General features: G+C 44.6%; 1 protein-coding gene across 2 annotated transcripts in view; it reads right to left on the minus strand.

Annotated features, from left to right (window-relative positions):
• KLHL12 (kelch like family member 12) overlaps window positions 1-17,976 on the minus strand; it is a 75,656-nt gene extending 57,680 nt beyond the window's left edge. Inside the window, exons 1-3 of one of the 2 annotated variants that reach the window (XM_039535879.1) lie at window positions 17,521-17,976; window positions 3,593-3,746; window positions 2,815-3,032 (exon numbers count right to left, since the gene is read on the minus strand). In XM_039535879.1, coding sequence (XP_039391813.1) covers window positions 2,815-3,032; window positions 3,593-3,746; window positions 17,521-17,703 — 555 coding nt within the window. In that variant the 5' untranslated portion in view covers window positions 17,704-17,976. The remainder of the gene's footprint in view (window positions 1-2,814; window positions 3,033-3,592; window positions 3,747-17,520) is intronic. The other variant, XM_039535880.1, reaches the window with a different exon arrangement.
• Between the last annotated feature and the right edge of the window lie 962 nt (window positions 17,977-18,938).

An 18,938-nucleotide genomic window follows, 5' to 3' on the forward strand; every position in this document is an offset into this window, starting at 1 on the left:
ATACTTTGCCTCAGTTTTCAATAAAGCTAATGGGGATCTTGGGGGCAGTGGCCAGATGGCTAACGGGCACAAGGAAATGGAAGTAGAAATTACCACATATGAGGTGGAAGCCAAACTCAGACTGCTTAATGGGACCAAATCAGGAGGCCGGGATAATCTCCATCCAAGCATATTAAAGGAACTGGCAAATGAAATTGAAAGCCCAGTAGCAAAGATTTTTAACGAATCAATAAACTCAGGATTCATACATTATGACTAGAGAATTGCAACTATTGTACCTATATTTAAGAAAGTGGAGGAAGTGATCAGGGAAACTACAAGCCCAGTAGTTTGACCTCAGTTGTAGGCAGAATGTTAGGACAAATTCTGAAAGAGAGCGTAATTAAAGACAGAGATAAATGGTAATTTGTATAAAATACAACATGGTTTTACAAAAAGGTAGATTGTGCCAGACCCAACATGATCTCTTTCTTTGAGATAGGACTTTTAGTCTAGACAAAGGAAAAGCAGTCGATCTAAACTAACTGGATTTCAGTAAAGTATTTGATACAGTTCCATGTGGGTAATTATTAGTTAAATTGGAAAAGATGAGGATTAATACAAGAATCGATAGGCGGGTAAGAAACTGGTTAAAGGGGAAACTACAACAGGTCATACTGAAAAGTGAACTATTGGGCTGGAGAGAAAGTACAAGTGGAACACCTCAAGGATCAGTCTTGAGACCAACCTTATTTAACATTTTCATTAATGACCTTGACACAAAAAGTGGGAGTGTACTAATAAATTTTGCAGATGACACAAAGTTGGAGGTATTGCCAATATGGAGGAGGACCAGAATATCATACAAGATTTGGACAACCTTGAAGCTGAAGTAATAGAAATGGGATGAAATTTAATAGTGGAGAGTGCAAGATCACACATTAAGGGATTAACAACAGGAGTTTTGCTACAAGCTGGGGATTTATCAGTTGCAAGCAACAGAGAGGAGAAAGACCTGGATGGACTGGTTAATCACAGGATGACTATGAACCACCAATGTGATGCAGCCATGAAAAATGCTCACACAATCCTAGGATGCATCAGGTGAGGTCTCCTATGTATAAGAAAGATGAATTCAAACTGGAACAGGTGCAGAGAAGGGCTACTAGGATGATCAGAGTAAAGTAAAACCAACTTTATAAGAGGAGACTTAAGGAGGTTGGCTGGTTTAGCCTAACAAAACGAAGGCAGAAGGGAGATATAATTGCTATCAGAGGGATAACTTAACTCCTCTCTCTCCCTGGTGCTTAAGGCCCAATGATGGCACAAAAGAAAAGGGATATACACTGCCCATCAACAAGTTTAGGCTTGAAACCAAAGAGTGAAGTTCTGGAACAGCCTTCCAAGAAGAGTAGTAAGGGCAAAAACCTAACCTCTTTCAAGACTGGGCTTGATAAATGTATGTAGAGGATGGTACAATGAGGTAGCCTACAATGGCATATGGACCATCTGCAACTGTTATTAACAAATATCTTCAGTGGCCAGAGATGGACACTAGATGGGGAAGGCTCAGAGTTATTGCAAAGAATTCTTCCCAGGAGGTTGGTTGGTGGGTGGGTCTCACCTACATGCTCAGGATCTACCTGATCACCATATTTGGGATTGAGAAGGAATTCCCGTCCCAGGTCCAATTGGCAGTAACCCTGGGGGGTTTTCACCTTTGTCTGTAGTGTGGGGCACAGGTCAATTGATTATTTGAGTAAGCAATGGATTCTCTAACTTTTTAGTTTTTAAATCAAGATTTGAGGACTTCAGTAACTCAGCCAGAGGTTATGGCCCTATTGCAGGTGTGGATGGGTGAAAATCTGTGGCCTGTGATGTGCAAGAAGTCAGACTAGATGATCATAATGGTCCCTTCTGGCCTTAAAGCCTATGAGCAAAGGGAGACAAGGGGGAAGAGCTCAGACTTCACATCCACAGAGGACATTACCCAACATTGGGCTGGCCAAGCACACCTCACAAAATGCAGCTGGATTAAGAAGCTTTCAATTAATTTAAAATCACTATTTTATTAGTGATGCCTATAGAATAGCAATACAAATGCCAGGGTGTTTTTTAATTTGCTCTAAATTTGTTCTGTTCCAGAACTTCTAAAGTTAATGTAAACCAGCTCCATAAGTGTCTGCTATGTTGGGGTACAACTTTATCCCGGGACATGGGTTTCACTCCCATGAATGCCAGTGAAACTAGAAGAGTGAGATATTTCCTGTCTGTACAGAACACACTGGAGATGAAAGCAGAATCCACAAGCACTATCCTATCAACAATCAACACTGGCCTAAGCATAACCTGATGCCTAATAAATATATCCCATTGTAACTATTTTTGTTTTCACTACAACTTTTAACCCAACCGATCACCAACTGTCAAGCCCAGGCCAGCGTTCACGATTTCTGTTCTACACCAAAGAGAAATAGCCTCCGTGGCTGTTGTGTCTTAGCTTTTCTCCTTGATTGTAACTAATTTGGTTCCGGTTTGTAGTACTGGTCTTTTCATATCAGCTAGTAACCAACACAGTAACCAATGTTTCATTCTCCATGCTCCAATGACAGCTACCTTGCTGTAGAGGGGAGGTTACACTCTACCCCTCAGTTTCAGATTATGCAGCTGATTCAGTAAGAAGCAGATGTCAGTAGAGCATTCAGAGCCTGCCTGAGATATAATACTCTTGGAGTGGCTGAGCTAACCAATGGCACTAGACATACCGCGATTTGCTTTTCTTTCAAGTAGTATTTTGCTCTCACTGATTTGCACAACAGCTCCTGCTACCTTTACCTGAATTTCATCACATTTGATGAGCTTTTCCACCTCTTCCTGATTTAAGAGGATGAACTCTTCATGCTGAACCACCTCTGGGAAGTGTTTCTGGCTGAAGACCTCTGCTGCCTGCATTAGATCAACGCAGTTGTGTGTCTCAGCAAAATCTCGGATGCCCAAACAGTTTGATGGATCCAGCTGGTTTTCCAAGAACTCACAACAAGCCTGCTTCACACCTATGGAAATGAGATGAGTGAGTGAGCTCATGCACTTCTGCTATCCAATCACTGCTTTGGAAAGTAATTTAGAAAACTAAGCTCTAGTCTATATTGAAAAGTAAACCCCAAAGCGTTGCTTAGAGGTATGCACACACAAAGGGGCATATAGGCAAACATTTCTTCAGGGGCCAGGAAAAAAATAAAGCAACAGACTGTATGTTTAGGCCATTGACTATTTATACATATTAAAAATAACTTGACAGATATAGGAGAGACTCAAAAGGAAGTCTTACACTGCTTGGGGATTTATAAGACCTGAGAGTGGGAGATGCCCTGGGACACTTATTTGTTTTATCACCATATCTCCACGAGGTTCAAACTTTCTTATCAGTGAGAACAGAGTACACGCAGCAGCACATTTGACAAACAGCTATTACGCAATTTCAAGACAAAAAGACTTAGGTCTGGAAACAGCCCAGCAGCCTATTCTGCCTTCTGCAATCTTTCCTTTACTTACAAGTCAGACATTCCAGAGCTCTAAACAGCATCAACTGCATGGTTAATTGGTTTGCAATTACCTTTCAGCTGAAGCAGACATGCTGCTGGGAGCAATTCCTGGACATTTTCTACTGTCACATGAACCGTTTCTGTATACACAAAGTCCAGCAGGATTTCCATAGTAGAGGCTGTCAACCCTTGGATATCCACATATGGTTTATCTTTTTCTGAAAGCTACAAATTAAAAGCAAGGGAGATAATGGTTTATTTTCCAGAAGTCAGACCAAAAATCCAGTTGTCCTTTCAGAGTACTCTGCCTTTTCAGTGCATGTAAAAAGGGAAAAGATAAAGATGAAGGAATTCCCTTGGAGAATTCAGGGTGTGTAGAGGAGACAGTATTTATTTTGTGTAGAAGGATGCCTCAGGGAAACTGTATTTTGGAAGAAGCCAGATGAGATTTGACACAACAGAAGCTTAATGGGTACTATTTAACCTAAGATGAATGGCAGACTCACTAACATCACCTGGCGGGTGCTCCAAGGCTCAAGCACCCAGGGAAAAAAATAGGGCAGTGCTAAGCACTGCCCTATCCACAGTGGTTTCACCCTGGTGCTGGTGGCCTGATCAACTATTTGGTAAGCACTTGGGAGAGGGGGCAGAGACAAGGGACCAGTGGGTGGGCAGGCTGGGGGGGGCCCTTCGGGGGAAGAGAGGAGGGAGCAGCAAGTAGGCAGGGGGACTTAGGGGAGGGGGTGGGGCAGAAAGAGGTGGAGCGAGGGCAGTGCCTTGGGAGAACAGGCCAAGCAAGAGTGGGGCCTTGGGGTGGAACACCCACCGGGAAAAATAGAAGTCAGCACCTGTGTCATTTGATATGCAGATGTGAGGAGGGAAGGAGAGTCCCGTCCCCTGCCCCCAACTCTTCACCTTGGACTGGCTACCTGACACATTATGGGTTGTGTGGAGCAGCCATCTCACGCCTGTCTTTATAATCACACCACAAAATATTCCATTAAGCCAGAGTTAAGATTGAAGGGACAGATCAGTAATTTAAGGATAAAAAAATCCTTACAAGAACTTCGTCGTTCTATTAAAAAGCCAGGAATTTCAGAGCCAAGGTTAAATTTACATGAAAAACATGAAAATAGAGAAATGCACAGTTAAGGTACCCAATCAACCTTAACTCTGGCCAACTTGGCAATGCCAACCTTCCATCTTCCTTTTGTAATTTTTTAAAATGTGTTATTTTGGATCAAATACTTTTTCTAAAGGCTTTAAAGGATTCATCAAATATGGACATATTAAATTCTGAGAAGCCATAGTACTTATATATGTGCAGGTGAAATACTTGAAATTGTGCTTCACAGAGCATCAGTTTATAATTGGTTTCATGTCTCTATTGTAAACTTGCTGACTCTGTTTCTAATAAAGAGAACAGGAGTACTTGTGGCACCTTAGAGACTAACAATTTTATTTGAGCATAAGCTTTCGTGGACTACAGCCCACTTCATCAGATGAATAGAATGGAACACACAGTAAGATATTTATACATACAGAGAACATGAAAAGGTGGAAATACTCATACCAACTGCAAGAAGCTAATTAGTTAAGAGAAGCTATTATCAGCAGGGAAGAAAAACTTTTGAAGTGATAATCAAGATGGCCCATTTCGGACAGTTGACACGAAGGTGTGAGAATACTTTAACATGGGGAAATAGATTCAATTAGTGTAATGACCGAGCCATTCCCAGTCTCTGTTCAAACCTAAGTTAATGGTATCTAGTTTGCATATTAATTCAAGTTCAGCAGCTTCTTGTTGGAGTTTGTTTTTGAAGCTTTTCCGTTGCAAAATTGCCACCTTAACGTCTGTCACTGAGTGATTAGAGAGACTGAAGTGTTCTCCTACTGGTTTTTGAACGTTCTGATTCCTGATGTCAGATTTGTGTCCGTTTATTCTTTTGTGTAGAGACCGTCCGGTTTGGCCAATGTACATGGCAGAGGGGCACTGCTGGCACATGATGGCATATATCACATTGGTAGATGTGCAGGTGAACGAGCCCCTGATGGCGTGGCTGATGTGATTAGGTCCTATGATGGTGTCACTTGAATAGATATGTGGACAGAGTTGGCATCGGGCTTTGTTGCAAGGATAGGTTCCTGGGTTAGTGTTTTTGTTGTATGGTGTGTGGTTGCTGGTGAGTGTTTGCTTCAGGTTTGGGGGGCTGTCTGTAAGCGAGGACAGGTCTCGCTCCCAAATAAATATCTTCTTACAACCTGTGGTTGTATCATCCCCTAATGCCCCTACTCTACTTGCGCTACACTGATGACATCATCATCTGTACCCATGGAAAAGAAGCCCTTGAGGAATTCCACCATGATTTCAACAATTTCCATCCCACCATCAACCTCAGCCTAGACCAGTCCACACAAGCAGTCCATTTCCTAGACACTATTGTGCTAATAAGCGATGGTCACATAAACACCACCCTATACCGGAAACCTACTGACCACTATACTTACCTAAATGCCTCCAGCTTCCATCCAGGACACACCACATGATCCATTGTCTACAGCCAAGCTCTAAGATACAACCGCGTTTGTTCCAATCCCTCAGAGACAAACACCTACAAGATCTCTATCAAGCATTCTTACAACTACAATACCCACCTGTTGAAGTGAAAAAACAGATCGACAGAGCCAGAAGAGTACCCAGAAGTCACCTACTACAGGACAGGCCCAACAAAGAAAGTAACACCACCACTAGCCGTCACCTTCAGCCCCCAACTAAAACCTCTCCAGCGCATCAAAGATTTACAACCTATCCTGAAAGATGATCCCTCACTCTCACAGGTCTTGGGAGACAGACCTGTCCTGGCTTACAGACAGCCTCCCAACCTGAAGCAAACACTCACCAGCAGCCACCCACCATACAACAAAAACATTAACCCAGGAAGCTTTCCTTGCAACAAAGCCCGATGCCAACTCTGTCCACATATCTATTCAAGTGACACCATCATAGGACCTAATCACTATGGGCTAGCATACAGAACCACAAAACCTGCTCCTGCAAGCTGTTGAGGATCTCCTGTCAGTATGCACGGGCCTTTAATGAGGTCTTCAGGATGTGACTTGTGAAGCAGATTTTTTTCCCCTGAAGCCTGTATATGGCTAAAGGTGGCAGTGTCAGCACCAGACGAGTATGATTCAGAGAAAAGCACTTGAGCGTCTCTGGTAAACGATGAGATTAAATGGTTATGGATAAGGATTCAGTGAGGAAGGATTGTTGCTTGGCCACAGAACTGCCAGAGTTGAAGGAGAAGAAAATAATCCAGTAGTGGAGGAAATCAGTGTAGTCCTGGGCCTTCCTAAGGTGCAGACAACACAGGAGCGGAGGAAACAGACTGAGCCAGTGCCGTGGGTTACTGGGATGCACTTTACAGTAGAAGAGAGGGGAACAGGAGTCAAAGGTGATGGAGAAAGCAGAATGAGGGTGCAAAAGAAAGTGGGTAAGAAGAGTGTAGGAAGGCAGCAGCCTGAGGATTGCAGAGAAGTGGGATGTAGAAGGTGAGTGGACCATATACAATGAGACTGAGTGGCAATCCGAGAGAGAGGATTCATAAAACTTAAGGCCAGATGGAACCACTAAAATCATCTACTGTGATCTCCTACAGAGGCCAGGCCAGAGAACTTCACCCAGTGATTCTCACATCATAGAATATTAGGGTTTGAAGAAACCTCAGGAGGTCATCTAGTCCAATCCTCTGCTCAAAGCAGGACCAACACCAACTAAATCACCCCAGCCAAGGCTTTGTCAAGCCAGGCCTTGGAGATTTTTAAGGAGGGAGATTCCCTAGGTAACCCATTCCAGTGCTTCACCACCCTCCTAGGAAACACTATTTCACTAATAGCCAACCCAGACCTCTCCCACTGCAACTTGAGGCCATTTCTCCTTCATAGAATCATAGAATCATAGATCAGAAGGGACCAATATGATCATCTAGTCTGACCTCCTGCAAGATGCAGGCCACATTAGCCGATCTCCCCACTCCATTAGCAAGCGACCCCTTCCCCATGCTTCGGAGGAAGGCGAAAAACCTCCAGGGCCACAGCCAATCTACCCTGGAGGAAAATTCCTTCCCGACCCCAAATATGGCGGTCAGCTGAACCCCGAGCATGCGGGCAAGACTCTCCAGCCATACCCTCTGGAAAAAGGTTAAGAATAACATATCATTGACCCATTGTACTATTTACCAGTGTGGCACTTAATTAACCTATTGACTAAGCCCGGTATCCTATCATACCATCTCCTCCATAAATTTATCTAGCTTAGTCTTAAAGTCATGGAGGTCCTTCGCCCCCACTGTTTCCCTCGGTAGGCTGTTCCAGTATTGCACTCCCCTGATAGTTAGAAACCTTCGTCTAATTTCTAGCCTAAATTTCCTAACTGACAATGTATATCCGTTTGTCCTCGTGTCCACATTAGCACTGAGCTGAAATAATTCCTCTCCTTCCCTGGTATTTATCCCTCTGATATATTTAAAGAGTGTAATCATATCTCCTCTTATCCTTCTTTTGGTTAAGGAAAACAAACCGAGCTCCTCAAGTCTCCTTTCATATGACAGGCCTTCCATTCCTCGGACCATTCTAGTGGCCCTTCTTTGTACCTGTTCCAGTTTGAATTCATCCTTCTTAAACATGGGAGACCAAAACTGCACACAATACTCCAAATGAGGTCTCACCAACGCCTTATATAACGGGACTAGCACTTCCTTATCCCTACTAGAAATACCTCGTCTAATGCATCCCAATACCGCATTTGCTTTCTTAACGGCCACATCACATTGCCTGCTCATGGTCATCCTACGATCAACCAGGACTCCTAGGTCCTTCTCCTCCTCCGTTACTTGCAACTGGTGCGTCCCTAGCTTATAACTAAAATTCTTGTTAGTCATCCCTAAATGCATAACCTTACACTTCTCACTATTGAATTTCATCCTGTTACTAATACTCCAGCTTACAAGGTCATCCAAATCTCCCTGGAGGATATCCCGATCCTTTTCCGAATTGGCAATACCTCCCAACTTGGTGTCGTCCGCAAACTTTATCAGCCCACTCCTACTCTTGGTTCCCAGGTCAGCAATAAATAGATTGAATAAAATTGGACCCAAAACTGAACCTTGAGGAACTCCACTAGTGACCCCCCTCCAACCTGACAGTTCCCCCTTCAATATGACCCTCTGCAGTCTCCCCTTTAACCAGCTCCTTATCCACCTCTGGATTTTCATTTCAATCCCCATCCTTTCCAATTTAACCAGTAATTCCTCATGCGGTACCGTATCAAACGCCTTACTGAAATCTAGATATATTAGATCCACTGCATTTCCCTTGTCTAAATAATCTGTTACTTTCTCAAAGAAGGAGATCAGGTTGGTTTGGCACGATCTACCTTCGTAAATCCATGCTGTAAACTATCCCAGTTGCCATCGGCCTCCTGCTCCGTAACCACTCTCTCTTTAAAATTTTTTGCATGACTTTGCATACTACAGATGTTAAACTAACAGGCCTGTAGTTACCCGGTCACTTTTTTTCCCTTCTTGAATATAGGAACTACATTAGCTAATCTCCAGTCCAACGGTACAATCCCCGAATTTAGAGATTTATTAAAAATCATCGCTAACGGGCTAGCAATATCACTCGCTAGTTCCCTTAATATTCTAGGATGAAGATTATCCGGGCCCCCCGATTTACTTCCGTTAAGCTGTTCAAGTTTGGCTTTCACCTCCGATACCATAATGTCTACCCCATATCCTCATTCCCATCGGTCCCTGTATCACTATTCCTTAGCCCTTCATTAGCCTCATTGCAGACCGAGTCAAAATATTTGGTCAGATATTGTGCCATTCCAAGATTATCCCTAAGCTCCACTCCGTTCAAAGTTTTAAGCGGTCCCACTTCTTCTTTCTTGGTTTTCTTCCTATTTATATGGCTAAAAATCCTTTTGCTATTGGTTTTAATCCCCTTCGCTAAGTCCATCTCCACCCGCTGCTTTGCCTTTCTCACTGCTTCCCTACACCCTCTGACCTCAATAAGGTAGGTTTCTTTGCTGATCCCTCCCATTTTCCAGTCCTTGCACGCTTTCTGTTTTTCTTAATGACCCTCTGAGACGCTTGCTCATCCAGCTCGGTCTAAAACTGCTACCTACGAGCCGTTTTCCCTTTCTTGGGATACATGCCTCTGACATCTCCTGCAACTTCAACCTGAAGTAACCCCAGGCGTCATCTGCCCTTAGATCCCTAAATATGTTAGGCCAGTCTACTTCCTAACTAGTCACCTTAGTTTAGTAAAGTTAGCCCTTTTGAAATCATAAACCCTAGTCTCAGATGCACTATTGATTATCCTCTCATTTATTTTGAAACGAATTAGCTCATGATCACTCGAGCCAAGGTTGTCCCCTACAACTATTTCCTCAACAAGGTCCTCGTTGCTCACCAAAACCAGATCTAAAATGGCATCCCCCCTCGTCGGTTCAGCAATCACTTGATGAAAGAATTCATCAGCTATCACGTCTAGGAAAAGCTGAGCCCTATTATTGTTACTAGCATTTGTTTCCCAATCTATATCCGGGAAGTTAAAATCCCCCATGATCAAGCAGTTCCTATTAGTGTTTACCTCCTTAAAAACATTAAAGAGCTCTCTATCCGTCTCTAGGGTAGATCCCATGTCTATAGCACACCCCAATCACTATCCCGGTGAGGCTCTAGTAGTTTTCTTCCCCAATGTGACCATTGCCCAGACAGACTCCGTATTATCCATTGCATTGCTAGTTATTTCATTACATTTCACCTCATTATTGATATACAATGCTACTCCCCCCCCTTTACCTTTGCATCGGTCTTTCCTAAACAGCACATACCCTTCCATACCTGTACTCCAGTCATGGCTACCGTTCCACTAGGTTATTCCTACGATATCCGGCTTCAATTCTCGGACCAAGAGCTCCAGTTCCTCCATTTTATTACCTAAGCTTCTTGCATTGGTGAACAAACATCCTAATTTTTGCTGTTGGGCTCCTCTCACTCTTTTCACCCAACTCGGTAGGGACACAGTACTACCAGTATGACCTGTAGATCTAGTATCCGTCCCCCGCCTCTTCCTTACACCTGCCTGCCCCCCTCTGGCTATATCTGTTGTTATCTTGTTGTTCTCGCTCCCAATGTATAAATTTGGCGTGGAGAGCACCAGGACCTCTCCCAACCGTCTCCCCTCCTTGTTCTGTCATCTGCCACCACTTGAGAACAGTCTAGCTCCATCCTCTTTGGAACCCCTCCTTCAGGTAGTTGAAGGCTGCTATCAAATCCCCCCTCACTCTTCTCTTCTGCAGACTAAATAACCCCAGTTCCCTCAGCCTCTCCTTGTAAGTCATGTGCCCCAGCCCCCTAATCATTTTTGTTGCCCTCCGCTGGACTCTCTCCAATTTGTCCACATACCTTCTGTAGTAGGGGGACGAAAACTGGGCACAATACTCCAGATATGGCCTCATCAGTGCCGAATGGAGGGGAATAATCACTTCTTCAATCTGCTGGCAATACTCCTACTCATACAGCCCAATATGCCGTTGGCCTTCTTGGCAACAAGGGCACACTGCTGACTCATATCCAGCTTCTCATCCACTGTAATTCCCAGGTCCTTTTCTGCAGAACTGCTGCTTAGCCAGTCAGTCCCCAGCCTGCAGCGGTGCATGGGATTCTTCCTTCCTAAGTGCAGGACTTCAAGCCCATAACTTCTGGTGAGTTACAGCATGTCTCTTAGAAACAGACATCGATTCCTGATTTAAAGACTCCAAGAGATGGAGAATCCAGCATGTCCCAAGGTAAGTTAGTTACACTATTAAATATGTTTTTAGATGATGAGTCCCCATTTAGTTACTTTTTGAGATCTGTCAAATGGATTATAAATTAGCCAACTAACATCTTACTGTGTATTTTTTTCCCCCAATAATGCTTTTACTTTCTGCCTTATCAATTGTCTGCACTGCATAACTGCTAATTTACTACTATCAACTTTCTCTTTTTCCATTTGATAAAATTGCTGCTTTCACATCCCTTCTTTACCAGGACAGATTTTCTGACTGAAGAAGCTTTTGGATACAGAGAAATCAAGAAGGAACCAGTTTTTTAGTGAAAACAAAATCAGGTGACTGGCCATTTTGGTAAGTGAGCAAGCTATATCATGGTTTAAAATCATAAGACAGGAGGACAAGAAGTCAGGTGTGTGTGTGGTGGGGAGGGTATCAATGTGGAGATTGAGGTCACCAAGGATGAGGATGGGAAACTGAGAAGAGTGGATGATGGAAAGCCAAACATGAAAATCTAAGGAGTGCAGGAATGGTGCTGCACTTGGGCCAATGCTTTGGAGAATCAAAGCACACACCCCTCTCTCCAGTGAACTAGACAGAGTTGTCAACCATGCAAAGCCAATGTGTAGTCTTGTTGGGGGCTGAGGAACAGAATAAGGATTGTAGGACGTCCCTGAAGAGCCCCACCCAAGGCTCATGAAAAAGAGGAAGGAGTGACTCTCCCATCTTTGACCTTACTGTCCCCAAGCGCTATACTTTCCCTATACCTCTCCAACTTCTGTAAACATCCTGAAATAAGCAGGAAGTAAACATCTTAGCAGGTCTGCTGAGGATGATATAGGTACAGGAAGCAAAGCAAGGAGACAGGATCTGAAGGGGGACTAGGGATGCCAAGAAAGTGAAGGGGCAAAGACTTCCTAGTCTGCTCCCCACAGTCATTTTCCTCGGCTTTACACAGTGCATACAGGTGTCCTGAGGAGCAAAGAACCCATCCCTGCTCAGCTACCTCCTCTGCCTTCTGGGCTGGCACGTGAAGCTCCTATTTAAATTCTTAGCTTTTTACTCACCTAAGCTTTGGACTTGGACATCAACTCTTAAACTAGATGAGACCAGAAAACTAAGCATGCATGCTCTCTCTCTCTCAACTTTTCTTGAAACTAAGTGCCAAAACACACAAACTTTTCAGATTTTGAAGAGCTCCAGTATTTAGAATAGTTAGGAAACACTCTTGATCCAATTCACTTTAAATCTGGTAGAAAAATTCTTCCTTGGCCCCAAACCCAGTCTACCAATTTGGAAGCCTCTGCTTGTGGACCAGGAAGAAGGGCAGTTGGGGAAAGCTGGACTCAGATACTCACTAGCAACTTTAATCATGAGAAGGTAGCAATAGCTACTATTTCATAACACACTGGCAGTAATTCAATGCCCAGATTATCAAGAACAGCACCTACAATCTGCAAGAACTATACCGCCTGTCTCTGTGGTTATCAGGTGGGATTTTTATTCAAGGACATCCAAACTCTGCTTCATTTTGGCTCTTTCAAATACCACAAAAACATTTAGCTTGCTTGTAAATGATCTTCCATAAAAGAGATTATAAGCCACTGCATCACCATGATTCCTTCTGCCTCAATGCCCTGTTGAATGAAGACCTTTAACACATTCAGTGTGAGGAGCTGACCTTGCTTTATAAATCTGTATTATTTTGGAATCATTTATTTCTTGAGAATGTTCTGCCTTAGCCTCCATTCACCAGCCCAGGCAGCAAACAGTGCTATGAAATCAGAGTGCATGCATCTAGGATGAAAGTCTCATCTCCATTAATCAATATATGGGTAGTTTGAAGTTAGACTGGGTATCTGAGGGGACCCTACCATCATTTTTCCATTATCATCATTTAAAAAAAAAATGACCAAGAACAAACCTAATAATACTGAACACATACTGGATTCAAGAATCCTGTGGCACCTTATAGACTAACAGACGTTTTGCAGCATGAGCTTTCGTGGGTGAATACCCACTTCTTCGGATGCAAGTAGTGGAAATTTCCAGGGACAGGTATATATAAGCAAGCAAGAAGCAAGCTAGAGATAACGAGGTTAGATCAATCAGGGAGGATGAGGCCCTGTTCTAGCAGTTGAGGTGTGAAAACCAAGGGAGGAGAAACTGGTTCTGTAATTGGCAAGCCATTCACAGTCTTTATTTAATCCTGAGCTGATGGTGTCAAATTTGCAGATGAACTGGAGCTCAGCAGTTTCTCTTTGAAGTCTGGCCCTAAAGTTTTTTTGCTGCAGGATGGCCACCTTAAGATCTGCTATTGTGTGGCCAGGGAGGTTGAAGTGTTCTCCTACAGGTTTTTGTATATTGCCATTCCTAATGTCTGATTTGTGTCCATTTATCCTTTTCACACCTCAACTGCTAGGACAGGGCCTCATCCTCCCTGATTGATCTAACCTCGTTATCTCTAGCTTGCTTCTTGCTTGCTTATATATACCTGTCCCTGGAAATTTCACTACTTGCATCCGAAGAAGTGGGTATTCACCCACGAAAGCTCATGCTGCAAAACGTCTGTTAGTCTATAAGGTGCCACAGGATTCTTTGCTGCTTATACTGGATTCAGTTATTGTCTACACACAAGTGCACAGCAAATGATATTCAGACTATTGCTAAGAGAATGGAATGAGATTTGGTAAGTTTCTCTTTAGTATAAATGTAGTGCTGTTAAATCACCTAATGTAGCTCTATATCTTGGAAATATTTAAGATCATTTACCTCATATTTACTATCAAGTGCATTCACTTAGTTCTGTTCATCCAGCACCAATTAGGGTGACAAGGGACCAGGATTAGAATTTTTACTATCTTTATTCAGGCAATAAACCAAAAACCCATGCTTTCCTGAATGCCTTAGGAAGGTCCAGGAAAGCACATCTCAATATGGTTTAGTGCTATTAGAAAAGGTTCAAGGAGTTATAAGACCTTTAGCAACATCAATGGTTTGGGCCTAGGATACCTAAAAGATCACTTAAAGCTCCTGGACAAGGAATGCAGGCAGCTCCATTTCTCAGGCACAAAGTTGCTGTCCCCCAGGAGTACTGCTCATCCTGTGCAGGAGACAGGGCTTTCTTAGGGCAAGCCCAAGGTCATCGAACCAAAGCATCACCACCTTCTGCTCTGACTGCAAGGCTTTCTTCCACCTTGCCTTTGCTGATATAGACACACAGGACACATTAAATGATTAAAAAAACCCAAACAAAAAACTACAATTTCATCTTGGAGAGAAAAAAGAAACATGACAAATGCTAGTCCTGCGGCTTAATGCACTATTGGAAAGTGCTCACGCTACAGTGATGATGCCCAAACAAAAACCTGAACAGACTCAAAGGTAGTTTATTTTCAAAATGAGAAAGATGTTTCTACATGTTGTTTTTACCAGACAAAACAGTTTCTAGAGAGGACTTTTGCTAATCATTGAAACCATACGGGCTTTTCAGGATCGGAGCCAGTGATCAGCTCTTAGAGCATCCTTGGATGTTGTGATAGACTCCTCAGAGACAGAAGTCCCAGTGCAAAATCAGGAAGTAGGGGTACAAACACGCTGAAACCGCCCCTCAGTTTTCACAATGAGGAAGAACTTTGAAGTTAAAACTGAAGGGTTGTTTTAGCTTCCCCACTCCACTCAGCACAGAGGCAGCGAAAAAGTGCTGTCAACAGCCAGGGATTCAACAGTTGATCAGTGGCTTCTTCTCCTCCTGTAAAGCAGAGAAGGAGAAAAATTAACATTAAAACAGGGATTTAAAATGTTTAAAGTAAATATTAAAAACTCAGGGAGAAGAAGGAAACTAGACAGAAGCATGGCCTGTGATTCTATTTGGTTATTAGAGACAAAGGTGGGTGAGGTAGTATCTTTTATTGGACCAAATTCTGTCGGTGAAAGGAAATAATCTTTCCTGAAGAGCTTACACAGAGCTCTTCTTCAGGTCTGGAAAAGGTACTCAGAGTGCCACAGCTTAATACAAGACGGAACATATTCTTAAGGAAAGGCGTTAACATGTTGCAAGAGACCATTCAAGGTGAAGTGAACAGTTAATACCTCGCAGTGGTAGGACAAAAGAGGGATAGTGGATTACAGATTGTTGAAATGAGCTATAAATCCAATGTCTTTATTGAGTTCTTCATTTTTACTATCTAACAAAATTATGAATGTAAGCTCCCAGGCTCATCTTTTGAAGATGTTGTGCAGGTTTCTTCTAAGAGGTCAGGTATGGAATGATCATTTTGTGACGTGTCCACCCACGAGTAATATGGTGTTTTTGTATTCTCATTTTTTTGTGGCCAGGTCTACACTACAAACTTATATTGGTATAACTACAAAAAATCCACACCCGAGCAACATAGTTATACTGACTTAACCCCTGATGTAGGCAACGTTATGTCGGCAGGAGAGCTTATCCCATCAACGTAGCTTCCGCATCGCAGAGATGGATTAACTACACCGATGGGAGCAGCTCTCCTGTCAACACAGAAATGTCTTCATTTAACTGCTACAGCGGCGCAGCTGCACTGATGCAGCATTTTAACTGTAGACCTGCCCTGTGAGAGTTCATTTGAGAGTTTGATTGTTTCATTTCACCCACATAGTTATTGGGGTATTTAGGATATGCCTTCACGGTAATTAGACACTTGCAGCTGGCCCGTCCCAGCTGACTTGGGCTTGTGGGCCTCAGGCTAAGGTGCTGTTTAACTACAGTGTAGATGGTTCAGCATGGGTTTCAGCCCAAGCTCTGGGACCCTCCCACCTTACAAGGTCCTAGAGGCTGAGCTCCAGCCTAAACATTTACACGGCAATTAAACAGCTCCTTAGGCCAAGGAGCATGAGCTGAAATCAGCTGGCACAGGCCAGCCGTGGGTTTGACTGCAATGTAGACATACCCTTAATACGCTGGATGAGGTATACCACATGATGTGTAGGACCCATGGATCTTGAAAGGTGTGTTGTGGGGGTCATGGAGAAACGGTTTCAGCCTAGTTCCTAATGCACACTAATCACTGCTGCCATTGGCCCTTACTGGCAGTCTCAGCAGAGGTCCCAAGGACTGACTTTGCTACTGCTAGGTGTGTTCCCTCTGATAAGGGCTAAATTTCACTGACAGGGAGTTAGTGGCTGGTGTACGGGGAAATTTGTATTGCTTGCTGCCCATGTTGTGACTATTGTTGGATAGAGAGCATCAATCTCCAGAAAAGCGAATCCTGTATATTTACCAGCAATAAATTCACTCCAATTTTTTAAAATCACATATTCAGCTACACAAACACTGCATAAAAGCCAGCCAAGGTTGCTGAAGGACAACAATGCAAAATTGAAAATCGTGAAAATGAGGAAACATAAGGTAAAGGCATATATCTATTTACATCTTTTGCTAAGATCTGGGGAGAAATGGTATCTCCAGAAAGGGCTACTGGCATTGTAGGGAGATAGACTCTCCATTTGCTTCAGCATGTTCTCTCCATACCAACTCGGAGGCTACTAGAAAAAGGAAATTATCTTCTCTTCTCTGGTAAGAAGAGGCAACAGAAATGTATCTTTTATAAACCCAGTTCCACAATCCCTTACTGCCCCCTTCATGTTTTTTTTCTATCTGCTCCAGCATTAAGTTTGAATCAAAGCCACAGACAGCATGCCTATTTAGCAATCTGAACCAAACAGTGAACTGCAGCTCAAACATTATCGCCTTTCAGCATTTTGCAAAGAAAGAATGTGCAATTAGTGTAAATCATTATCAAATATTATGAAGAAGAGCCTGGTCCAGTGAATAGGGCACTAGACCTGGAGCTCAGCGCTATGGTTCTGCCACTGACCTGTTGTATGACCATAAGCCAATCCCCTCTCTTGTCTGTACCTCTTCCCTCCCAACCATTTCTCAGTCTTCTCTATGACAGGCTGTAAGCTCTGAGGGACAGGGACTGTCTCTGGCTGTACTCAGGACAAGGGGGCTAAGCGCTACCATGGCAGTGCGCCGGGGGATGCTCTCAGCAAAACCTTTCAGCCCTCAGGAGTTTGACAAAACCCCAACGCAGCCATCCTGGGGCTCGGCACGAGAGCGCTCTGGCCAAGACACCTGCCAGCGCTGGGCGCAGCAAGCGGCTCCCGCCCTACCTCGCTAGTGAACATGGCGCAGAAGTAGTCGCTGCAGGCCGCCAGCACAATGCGGTGCGCGGCGAAGTCCTTCTGCTCCACGCGCAGAGTCACGTCGCAGAGCGTGCTGCTCTTCCGCAGGGCGTTCATGGCGTTCAGGATGGACTTGGCGTGGGAGTTGGTCATGATGTCCTTGGGGGCCATGGCGGCACGGGAGGGCCCAGCTCCCGGGCGCCTGGCCGGGGCTCTCCCAGCACTGGGGGCGCCCGGGAGAGTCACGGCGGCCCCCGGGCCGGGCGGCTCAGCTGAGGGGACCCCTGCGCGCGGAGGCTGGCGCGGGGCCCGATCCCGCTAAACGGAACGTGGGCGGGGGCAGCAGCGCACCCAGAGCTGCTCGCCGGGGCCCAGCCGCCTCCGCCGCGCCAACCGCCAGCTCTGGGCTCCGCTGCGGCCGCGCGGCACCACCCGGCGCACGCTGGTGACGTGACCCCGCGCAGACCCCGCCCTTCGTTACCCAGCAACGGAACCCTCTCCTGTTGCCCAGCAACAGACCCTGTACCCCAGCCCTGGAGGGTGTGTGCGCCCACCCACCTCCCAGGATTTCCAAAATGGCCTCTGCTCCGTTCGGGCCCGGGAGCAAGAGGCTTGCAAGAGCTGCGAGGCGTGCGTGGGGATAAAATGACCACGCTCTGCACACTGGCCAATCCACGGGAGGGAGCACGTTTGTAGCTTGCTTTGTAAGCTGCGGGTCACTGAGCCGAGGCCCGAACCCCACTTTGCTGTCAGCTGCAATGTTACTCCATGGGATGCAAATCCTTTTACGCTGTACACTGCACTGATCCCGTGCATGGTGCAATTACACTATAAGGTGTAGTGTTATCCTGTGCAATGCAATCCTGTCATGCACAGTGCAGGCCGTTACATTATATACTGCAGTAGCGGCAAAGAGTTCTTTGGCACCTTATAGACTAACAAACGTATTGGAGCATGCGCTTTCGTGGGTGAATACCCACTTTGTCGGATGCATGTACGTGGGTGAAGTGGGTATTCACCCACGAAAGCTCATGCTCCAATACGTTTGTTAGTCTATAAGGTGCCACAGAACTCTTTGCCGCTTTTACAGATCCAGACTTACACGGCTACCCCTCTGATACTATATATTACAGTGTTACCCCCACCACCCCCTGCAAATCATGTTACATTGTAAGCTGAAGTATTACCCCACCCCCATGTGGTGCAAACACTGTCAACTGTAGAGTTACCACCCTCTCTCATGTGGTGCATACCCTGTTAACACTATAAGTTGTGTTACACCCCATGTGGTGCAAACCCTGTTACACTGGAAGCGTCAGTGTTACCTCCGCCTGATACAAACCCTTTTACAGTGTAAGATGCAATAAGAACATAAGAACATAAGAAAGGCCGTACCGGGTCAGACC

The sequence above is a fragment of the Mauremys reevesii genome, linkage group 4 (genome assembly GCF_016161935.1).
Source record: "Mauremys reevesii isolate NIE-2019 linkage group 4, ASM1616193v1, whole genome shotgun sequence".
In the NCBI taxonomy this organism is placed as follows: Eukaryota; Metazoa; Chordata; order Testudines; family Geoemydidae; genus Mauremys; species Mauremys reevesii.